Below are 10,785 nucleotides of genomic sequence, written 5' to 3' on the forward strand. Positions count from 1 at the left end.
CCCAACTCCCTGTTGTCACGCTCCCTGTGCACATGTTCATATTTGTATTGCACAATTCAGTGTCACCCAGAGCATGAGTCAGCCAGATGGAAGGAATGGTACGAGGAACAGCAAAAGGAGAAGCAAGATCACGACTTAAATCTATTCCTTGTGATCCTCCAGGGGAAACGACTGAGCCCAAGGCAACGTCAAGATTTCTGCAGTATTTTGCAGTCGATCTCTTCTTACCATCAGTAAAGGGCATTTTAGTGCAACCAGAATATCAGGACTTGCATTGTTCTCACAAAAACGGTACAGTACTCCCAAAACAACACCGACATGCGAGAACTGAGTTTTTCAAACTCTGTACACTCAAGCTTTGCAGCTCCCACCTGGCTGCTGAGCAAGTTCAGCCCTTCCACTTGCTGGCTCTCGATGGGCCCGTTCACCACCTGGCAGCACGATGGGACCTTCCTGGCCCAGGCAGCGACGTGCAAAGCCTGGGCTGTGCCAGGCAGCCTGCCGCGACACCACAATGCCAGCCGACTGCCCTCCGTGTTTACAGGGGAGTAGGACAGGAGACCACTTCCAGAGACACTTACCCACTTAGAGGTCTGCTTTTCCTAATCTCGAAGAACTGAGTTCCTGTGTGATTGTATCTGTATTTTGTCTGTTAAAGGAAAGCAACTTAAACAGTCAAACAATAAAATAACAGTGCTCAAAAGGTGAAGATCAGTTCTGATTTCCTGTTGACACAAAAAGCAAGCAGTAAAAGCCATCAGTGCTCATTAGAGATGAAGCCTTGGCATGGAATATAAAACAATGACTTTCTTCACTCATCTATCTATACAACATTTCAACCAGCATTAGGTGGAGAATCAAGCAAAAAGGTCATTTGTCTAATACGACACATCTGGCATTGGCGTGTTATGAATTCTCTTTTCCTCTAGCTCCCACTCACTACTGGGTTACATCAGAGCTTGACAAAATTCTCCCCTTCAGGAGAGAGAACGCATTTGTAGTCTACTCGAACCAATCAACACCACTCATGGTTTCAAAGTGCTGGCTTCCTTCGTAAGTTTTTAACTCACTCAGCCGCACAGCTCACACGGGACCTGCAAACAAGCAGCACGGCAGATACATCCATTTACATCTAGGAAATATAAAGCAATCCCTAAAATATACTGTGCACTTCAAATGGAAGTGTCCAGCTAAGTGCAAACCAGGAACATATGTTACCGCTACGAGCACAGAAGTTCATCATAAAGGATGCCAGAAAACAGCCACCCATCAGCTAAGGCTCAGCACCGCTCGGCTAGAAATGCAAGCTGATCTGCAGCAGCAGCACTAAGAGCAGCCTCTTCTCTGCTCTTTGAGCACAGCTGTTCAAGCAGCAATACAATAAATCAGAAACTGGTCTGTCCAATACAAACAACACCCCCTTAAAAAAATGAAAAAAAAAATCAAAATCGCACCAGCCACTTATTTTTGCTGTTTTTCCAGCTGAATCAGTTCCCCAGCACGGCCACAAGAACACTCACGCCAGCAAAATCGTGGTGCTGATACCAGGGCAGAAAGCGGCGACTCCATGGAGACAAAGGGTGCCTGGCAAGGGGTAAGTAGCACAGCTGCTGGCTGCGTGACCACAGCCTAAATAAATCTCCAGCTTGCATCAGGATGTTCAGAACTGGCCTCGGTTGGAGCTCAGCGTTCCCCAGAAATAAAGCTTTCCTCCCCTCCTGCCTTCAAAACCCCATTCAGGAGGCCCTTTCCCAGGGCGCTCTGAACAAAGCACACAGCCTCTTTTAGCCCACAAAGGGAGCCAAGACCCCATTCCCCAGCACCCTTTGAAGCTCTTTTGAACACAGACCCAAACCAAACGCCTAAGGCTCGTTTCTGCTCCACAGCAGAGCACAGGATTTCAAAACCGCTGGAAAAAAACAACTATTTGTTGAGCTCCGCATGCCATGTCCTCCCCTCTGGCACAGCCCTGCTCCTCCCCACCAAAAACACACCCAAAATCCCTCACCCTGCAAAACAGCAGGGCTGCAGAGCGGTGCCTGGCCCTACAGCAGCCGCTCTCCACAGCGCAGCTGGCCCCAGCCTCCTCCCCGCTGTGGCTCCAGCCCCTGACGGGGCTTTGATCCCCGCCGCTGCCTGCCCTGCTATTTTCGGATGCTCCTCCAGCTGCCACCCATACCCTTGCCTAATCCTTACCAGGACTTCACATTCATTCCTCAGCTCCGCCACTTCCCCCGCGTGCACATTTCCACTGACACGCACTCCTTCAGGACCTCCATCCCACTGCTCCTGCTTTCCTGTGGCTCATTCCTGCATCAGAAAAGGACCAAAAGCAGGGTGTGTGGGGAGGATTCCTTCGGTCAGCTCCTGTGTGACGGGCAAGGCTGCCCACCTCTGGGCTCCAGAGAGCTGACGGTCCTGAGCAAGAAGGCAGGCCTCAGGGAGCCCTTCGGGGCCATCAGGGCCGAGGGAGAAAGGGTTTGCAACAACCCCGCCTCCCCCATCCTCCCTTTATGAGGAGATGCCATATTATTTCTCCAGGCATCATGATCTGATCCTAACATCCTCATAAAGCAACCACAAAACGAGCATTTCTGTTCTCACCGGTGTCACTACAGCAAAATTCTTCAGTATCATTTAAAGTTAATTGCACAGCCCAGAGGACTGCTGTGACAAGCGCAGGGCTGCAGGTACTACCAGAAATCTTTAGCTGTGCTGAGATGAGTCCTTTTACCCTAAATGATCCCAAGCCCTTGGGAGCAGCGAGTGCTTCAGTAAACCCCGTTAATTCACGAGCCCCAAGCCAGCCTTCTCCCCAGAGGCGGCGCGCTCGAGAAGGATACTGCAGCATCTTCATGTAGGTCTGTATTGCCTGGAGCCATTCTGGGATAGACATGGAGAGCTTGTAGTTTGGCACCGGCGGCACCGAGGGCTGGACAAACAAAAAAAATAAAGAGGTTAGACAGCTACCGCTCCCCGCGGAGCGGATAAGTGATTTGCTCTGACAGAGGCACACGCTTCATGCGATACAGCACGGCGGCACAGATGGCTCCAGCCCAAAGTGAACTCAGGCGTCGGACAAAATCATCCCACTTGTGACAGCAAATGCCTGTGCACTGGGGCAAGCCTCGTCCCTGCTGCAGCGAGGGGACCAGGGCAGGCCCCCGCCACAGCTGCCACTGATGTCCCTCCAACACCACCCTAGAGGGACAGGCAGACTAGGGCAGGAGGCAAATGCTTTGCATTTTTTCCACCCCCCTCTAGCATAGGGCACTTCAGAGGAGCAGAGGCCCAGGGCTGCCTTTGTCATCATCCCTCACCCGAGGATTCGTTTCAAGTCTAATCTTTGTTTTCCTCTACCAGGAGATAAAGATAAGAGGAGACGAGGATCCCGGGCTGTGTAACTTTCCATCTGCTGCTTATCAACAGCCTGCTTGCTGGGCAGGGGTCGCGTGGTACCTTGGAGACCACCTGGGACCCAGATATTTAATGATATTACGACACTTAAAGATATAAACTGGCACCATAATGGGATTTTTCAAAAATCCCCTAAGACATCTGCTTGTGCCTAAGCACCGTAAGAAGCCTGGCCCTCAATCCAGATTTAAGCCCCATAGCTACGTGGCTCCTCAGCCTGTAGCCACGCAAGAAAGGGACAGCTCTTTGTCATAATCCCCCTTATTTTAAGGGGGAGCCTGCAAAAAAAGGGGTCAGCACGTGCTAAAACAGGCGGTGGGGCGTGAGGGGGAAAGCCCCGCTAAAAGTTAATACAATTCTCACAAACGCAATCGAGGGAACAGTTTGCTTAAATATTAATGCCAACCCAAATTCAGAAAGCAGTGCCCACGGCAGGCACAATACAACACACGGAAAGAAGCACACAGCCCACGTGGAGCCACAACACCACCGCAGCCACGCTGCTCTGGGAATGGGGCAGGTCAGCCCTGAAGGTTATAAAGCAAAAAATCATGGCTCTAAAGGCACTCCAAGCCAAGGTTTACAGACAAAAAAAGTGAGGCTGAACAGCCTGGAGCTGTCTCCGTTATACACTTTCCCATCCAGGCTCCCACCTCCATTAAGAGCAAGGGATTTTGTGTGTGTTTTGAGGGAGCGAGCATCTGTCCCCCCAAGGGGACCACAAGCCAGCATTCAGCTAGTTACTACAGTCAAATAGTAAACAGGCCTCAGTAAGGGAAAAAAATAGAGATTCTTACACTGCTGGCATACAAAAATGTATTTTAAATGGAAGGCAGACAGATGGTCCGGTCTGCAGCATGCTGTTATCACCCTCAGCACCACGAGAGAGACACGGCAGCATGCGCAGACGGGCCTGCAGTCGCAGCAAGCGTAAGTTACGGGTAAGACCCATTAACGTTCCTTAATCCCAATTTCCACGCATAAGCTCTTCATTAGAGGCAATTTCTCAGTTTCACAAGCTCCTTCCAGCCCCAGTGCCTTTGGTTTGGGTGAATTATTCGCCCATCACTCTTGGCACTAAGACAGAGCTGTACTACACGCACCAGACACAGCTCAAGTTTCATGAGCATTAGTTAAACAAAGCGAATTAAGGCTTCCAGACGTAGTAACTCCTGGGCTTCTTCCCCGTCCCATGGCCATGGGGAGCCATCCGCTGCAGCCATACGTCCCACCAGGCCAGGCAAAACCCTGCTGGGACTGTCACGCTGCAGGAGGATTTGTTGCCTTGCATTGTCCAGCAAGTCCTCAGGAGCTCCGAGGTGCTGCACTAAGAGCAGCTCCCTGCCGCAAACTAACAGCAAGGGGCTGGTGGCACGCTGCCTGCTGTTCAAGGCTGCTCAACACCTCCTAACACGCGGGTATTTCGGGTGCAGCCGCAGCACAGACCGCAGGAAGACTGACCCCAGGCAGCCAGCAGCAGGGCAGAAACCCGCACGGTGAAGCTATGCACAAGAGATGCAGGGCGATGCTGGTACAGCTCCGACACGAGGGGGTACACATCCCAGCACGGCAGCCAGCGGGGGCTTGCAGCAGGACGACCGACCCGCCGACACAGCACCGCAGAGCGTGCGTTAACCCAGCAAGCGAGATTCAGAGACTGATGAAAGGCCCTGACCCTGCGCCGGTATTTCTAAGCCGTGATGCCTCCGGAGACAGCAGAGCTACCGCTGGGCGAGAGGCCGATGTCAACGCTGCAGCGGGGCTGGAGAGCACCCCACGGCTGGGCACGCTCCAGTTTCGGCAGGTGTGAAACTCCTCTCCTCCAACCCCGCCGCGCCTCGCTAGCGAGCGGAAAGATGTGTCTGCTCCGCTCCCGGTGCTGCGCTACCCGGCAGGGCGAAGCCGGCAGGGCAGAGCCCCCCGAGCCGCCAGGGGTTTAATTCACCGCGGTCTGCAGGGTCTGGACCGCAAGGAACCCCCCGGGGATTAAGGACGGAGCAGCAGCAGCGCAGTCACGGAGCAGCGGTGCGAGCGGGTTCCCGGCCATCCTCCCGCAGCCGCCTCTCGCTCCGGTTCGAGCCGGGCCCCCACCTCTCCTCCGACGCCCCGAGGCCCGCTAATGAGCGCTAATTAGCACCGGGGGGGGGGGGGGGGGGGGTGCCCTTACCCGGGCCAGCCTGGCGGCGCTGCGGATGGCCGCGGCCACGGCGCTGCCGTCGGGGTGCACCCGCTCCACGTGTCCCCACATGCGCTCCCACGTCTGCCCGTCCAGCGGGAAGCCGCTGCGGTTGACGAGGAACAGCACGCCGCCGTCCCGCGGCGGGTCCTCCTCCTCCGAGCCGCCGCTGCCGCTGCCGCCGCCCTCCGCCCGCGGCTGTGCGCTCCTGGAACGGCCCCCGCCCGCCGCCGCCGCCGCAGCCGGGGCCGCCCGGCGTCGCCCTCCTCCTCCGCCCGCCGTGCCCGTCATGGAGCCGCCGCCATGCCCCGCAGCGGCCCTGCCGGCGGCCGCCCCCCGGCCCGCTGCCGCCGCTGCCCGGCCCGGCCCCGGCGCGGCCGCCCCATGCCGCCGCCGGTACCGCGCTGCCCGCCGCCGCCCGACCGCCCCCGGGCCGCCGCCATTGGTGGCCGCAACAAAGAGGGGCGGGGCCTCCGGGCGGCGAGCACGGCGATTGGCCGAGGCGCAGCCCCGCGGCCGCCGCCGAGATGGCGCCCCCTGGCGGGGAGCGAGGAGCGGGGCCGGGGGTGCACGGCCGGACCCGGGTCGCCCCCCGGTAGCTGCCTCGTGAAATGGCGGCCGGGCTGCGGTGGCACCGCAGGGTACCCGGTGGTCCTTTCTGGACCGGGGGTGGGCTGAGGCTGCGGGGTCCCGCCCTGCGGTGCCGTCGTGGGCTTCGCGAAGGCACCCAGGAGCCCCATCAGGAGGCTCAGCCTCATGGAATCACAGGATCATTAGGGATGGGAAAGGCCTCCAGATCATCTGGTCCAACCATCCCCCTACCACCAGCATCACCCCCTAAACCATGTCCCTAAGCACCACGTCCAACCTCTCCTTGAACACCCCCAGGGACGGTGACTCCACCACCTCCCCGGGCAACCCGTCCCAGTGCCTGACTGCTCTTTCTGAGAAGAAATGTCTCCTCATTTCCAGCCTGAACCTCCCCTGGCGCAACTTGAGGCCATTCCCTCTAGCCCTATCGCTGGTTATCTCTAGTCCTGTTGCTGGTTAGGGGAGCAAGGGCAGGCCAGGGAAGTGGGCAAGTTCACTGGGGCAGAGCCAGGGAGAGCTTGAAAATCGCTCAGGATGGATCCTCAAGTAACAGGGCTGGCACCCCACGCATGCTAGACCCGGGAGCACAGGCAGCACCACATTGTACCCAGGGGTGCCAATGCAGGAGGTGGTGGCCACAGATGTCCCAGAGCCCTGATCGCTGCCAGCACAGGCAGCTATAGCCTCGCTCAGCGCTGCTCCACTTCCTACAGCAACCAGAGGACTTGGGCAGCTATTTCCTACACCCACCCACCTTGTAATCGCCCCAAAAGCTTGAAGACCAGAGGGACTTCACGTGCTTTGCATCCTGAGGCCTTGTGCATCCGCTGCGGCAGGGCACACTGTGAGCCAGAGGGCAGGACTCTCTCCATGGTCAGACGCAGCAGGGTTGGGATGCCCACAGCCCTGTCACTTGCTGGCATGGCCATAGCAGATGTTTGCACCACCCAGGCCCCTTTCTATCAGGACCAAAGGGAAAAAATATTAGCAGCTCCCTCTAGATGCTCACACTGACGAGGGACAAGCTGTCCTCCCAGAGACCAGCCCAGGCTGGACAGGCAAGGCAGAACTTTGCTGAGGTCCCAGAGCTAATGTCAACTTCAAAATGACAGCCTAAGGGGACAGATTTGGATCCCCCAAGACCCAGCACCTATGGAAATACATGTGGAAACCTTCCCAACGAGCTGGCAACACCCGTTACCCCTCACTCTGCCACCCATGAGAACACAGAGCCCAGATCGGTGCTGTAACCCGCTGTTGTCACTGGTCTTCTCCCAGGGCATGGCCATGGCTTGTGCTCATGCTGCTGGCCTGTCTGCACAGCCAGGCTCATTTTTTTTTGGAAAACCACAGTGTGCCTTGCTGCGGTACCCCGGAGCGGAGCGGCCTTTCGGTTTTGAAGTGCCAACCCTTTGGATGGAGGTACCTTTGTAAGGCCGGCGCTGAGTAGCACGGAGTTAACCTGTGGTCTTGTTCCTAATGCAGAGCATGTTGCTACCGCAGCTGTTTTCTGGGCCAAAGGAACTAATTTGATCATAAAGTCATGCAAGAGGGTTTTAACCTTCATTAGTTCCAATTGCGGACTCATTTACACGCAGTATTCAGAAGGCCCTGCAGCGCAATTACACAACCAACTGAGGGAAAATTAATGCCTCTTAATTGCACCGTGGCAGCAAGGTGATATTAGCACTGGCGCTGTTTCCAGGAAGCCTTCTCCTCCACAAGCATCCCCTCAGCATCGCCGCAGGGAACCGCACCCGCACACAGGAGCAAACCCAGCAAACCTGCCCGCACAGCGACGGCCTGAAAAGGGAAATAAAAGTCATTTGTTTGGGCTTTTTTTTCCTAAACTGGAAGTTAGGCTGGCGTTGGATTTGGTTAGTAATGAAATGCAAGGTTAAACGGTGATAAGGCTGTAACCATGGCAATATGTTAATGGCTGTCGAAGCAAGTTTGCACAAGTGGTTTGTGTAACCGCTAAGAACGATAACTTTATGTATAAATCAATGTGACCATAAAAGCTGGGAAAATAAACATGTAAAGTAGACTTTAAAAAGGAAACAGAAAGCTATGAAAGGAAGGCTCGAGGGTGTGCTGCTTTGGAGCTTTCCCCAAGGTAACCCTTTCTGAAAACTTTACACGCTGTTTTGCACTGGTCTAGCAGAAAAGCAGCCTTCAAACACTTTGGTTTTAGCAGTGAAGAACATCAGCAGTGCCTTTGGTTTCCTGGGCAAATCCAGGACCTCCTGCGCTAATTCTACCATGACAAAACATTACAGTGTTTATTTTAGGTGGGTTTGTTTGACTGAGCTCCACTTGATCTCAGTCTAATCCAACAGGCAAGATTTCCAGCATAAAAAACCAAAAGTGGCAGAAAAAGCCTATAAATCAGGCCTAGCATGCTGTCCACCCCAAGTTTCTCCTATCCCCTGCTGCAGGTCAGCCTGTGCTGCTTGGCCTGAGCCCCAGCCGGCAGCGAAGCAGGGACCTGTCCCTTCCTGGCGTGTCCCTGTTACAGATGCCTCGCTCTGACTTACAACTGGTAGCACCTGATACAGCTGAGATCGCTGTTTCTGAGTGGTATAACACCAGCATCCCTGCCCGCCTTGCTCCTTCAGTCTTGTTCCAAGGCTTTAGTCCCAAATATTGCTGTAGTGCGGGGAAATGTTTGCATTAGCACGGCTTGCTGTGAAGGTCTTACTTGCCAGCATATTGTATATCTATCTCCACAGCAAGATCTGCTTGTAAAAACAAGGAAACATTAACGTAACCTTCCATAAATCTACGCAAACCGACTTTTTTGGACTGCTTACTTCCTCCATAACCTTCAGCCAGAGGGTGAACCACCCAGCACCATCACCCTGCTCGGGGGAACTGCGTAATAGAAGTACAGGTAGCAAAGAAAGGCAACCGCTAAAAAAAATAAATAAAAAGGATCTGCTACTCCAAAACGAGATCTCTCTTCAGTTATTGGCAGCACCCCAGCCCTTGTCACAAGGGAGCTGTGGGTGGGTGAACAGAGGTGAGTCAGGACTGACCTCTACTGCCAGGTGAGCTGCCTGCACACAGAGAGGAGCAGGCTGCCCTGCAAACACCATTTGCTTGAGATAAGAAGCACAAAACCGAATCGTTGTTGCTGTTTAAAAATCAATTAATCAATGTAGCTCTGTTACAGGGCACCCTTTTCCCTCTAGGGATGGCATGATGCTGCTTAGGAAACACTCTGAGCAAATGTTGTCCTTAATCTTGAAATTCCTCCAATGTGCTGTCTTTCAAGGCAGTATTTGAAAGTGGACTGGAAAAGTGATCAGGTTTGGTAATAAAACGTATGAAACACAAGCCCTTGGATTTAGGTGCCTTGTGAAATCTGAAAAGAGAGAAACGTGTGATTCAATATTCCCATTCCATGGTACAAAAAAGTAATACCGCAATACTGATGTTTTCTTCAAACAGCTTTTGACCTGGAGCATTACTTAAGCATCATTGGAACCCAGAGCTCCACAGATTAAAATTCTCCCTTTCTAGAAATCAATGACTGAACAGTAGCCAAAACACTGCAGAAACACCTGCAGATAAGAGAAAAGTTCAAATACTGTGGTCCATTAGAAAACTTAAAGCTCTCTGATGAAACATAATCATCTGGAGCAAAATGATTTTTTTTTTTCTGTGATCCACATTATTTGCCATCGTGTGAATCATATTCATTTTCAGAGGTAACTAGGAAACTCGGAAGCCTGCAGAGCCATTTCTGACTTTGGGATCATAAATAGGAGTGTCACGAGTGTGATCATGCAAGCTGTGGACATCAAGGAGGTTTCATAATGCTCTGCGTTCTCTCCATGCACACAGACATGGCAGGCCGAGCGAGATGCCCACAGCTTGTGGCTGAGCAGATGAAGCGGGTCAGAGGAAAATCACCCCCAGCACAGCTCTTTGTTCCCCAAAAGCTGAAGGACTTCCTTGTCTCCCCTGACAGCTGCCTGGTTTGGGAGGCTTTGTCAAGCTCTGAGCCTCTGAGAGCTCCTCAACCCTTTTGAAGCTTGTGACGAGATGAGAAATTACGGGCTTTGGGGGCTTTAAGCGTTAGCCTCCAAGTGAATGCTAGGCTTTTAGCAATAGGCCGCTGAGTGAATTTCAGATACACAAATACAAGTCCCACGGAGCTGGTCGTTCTCCCCCCAGTAGGATGAAGTTTCTTCCTTCAGCACAGGATGCAGCTTTCTTCCAGTGCCTGGAGGGCTGTTCAGAATTAGCTGATGAATTATTCTGAGGAAATGAAGTTACATTCCAAGGAATTAATGGAGAACACCAGCATGTACAGGCACAGAAAGGGCACTTAGATTTTAATGTCTTTTTCCCTTGGCACCAGCTGGACAATTTAGTTTGTAAAAGAGTAAGGAACTTTGCACTTGTCCGCAATCCCTATGCTACCCTTATCCAAACTAATGATCAGCACATCAGCAACTTCAGGATTCCCCTCTTCTGAAAAATAAAATAAAATAAAATAAAATAAAATAAAATAAAATAAAATAAAATAAAATAAAATAAAATAAAATAAAATAAAATAAAATAAAATAAAATAAAATAGGAAAGTTCCTGGT

At 53.0% G+C, this 10,785-nt stretch overlaps 1 protein-coding gene across 3 annotated transcripts in view; it reads right to left on the minus strand.

Annotated features, from left to right (window-relative positions):
• VASH2 (vasohibin 2) overlaps positions 1-5,955 on the minus strand; it is a 29,412-nt gene extending 23,457 nt beyond the window's left edge. For all 3 annotated transcript variants that reach the window (XR_014582360.1, XR_014582361.1, XM_083831195.1), the window contains exons 1-3: positions 5,585-5,955; positions 2,844-2,932; positions 582-638 (exon numbers count right to left, since the gene is read on the minus strand). Coding sequence is in view for 1 of the 3 variants with exons in the window: in XM_083831195.1 (XP_083687321.1) it covers positions 582-638; positions 2,844-2,932; positions 5,585-5,884 (446 nt within the window). In the remaining 2 variants the exon portion in view is untranslated. The remainder of the gene's footprint in view (positions 1-581; positions 639-2,843; positions 2,933-5,584) is intronic.
• Positions 5,956-10,785: the final 4,830 nt, after the last annotated feature.

This window comes from Anser anser (assembly GCF_964211835.1).
Source record: "Anser anser genome assembly, chromosome: 3".
Classification (NCBI taxonomy): Eukaryota; Metazoa; Chordata; class Aves; order Anseriformes; family Anatidae; genus Anser; species Anser anser.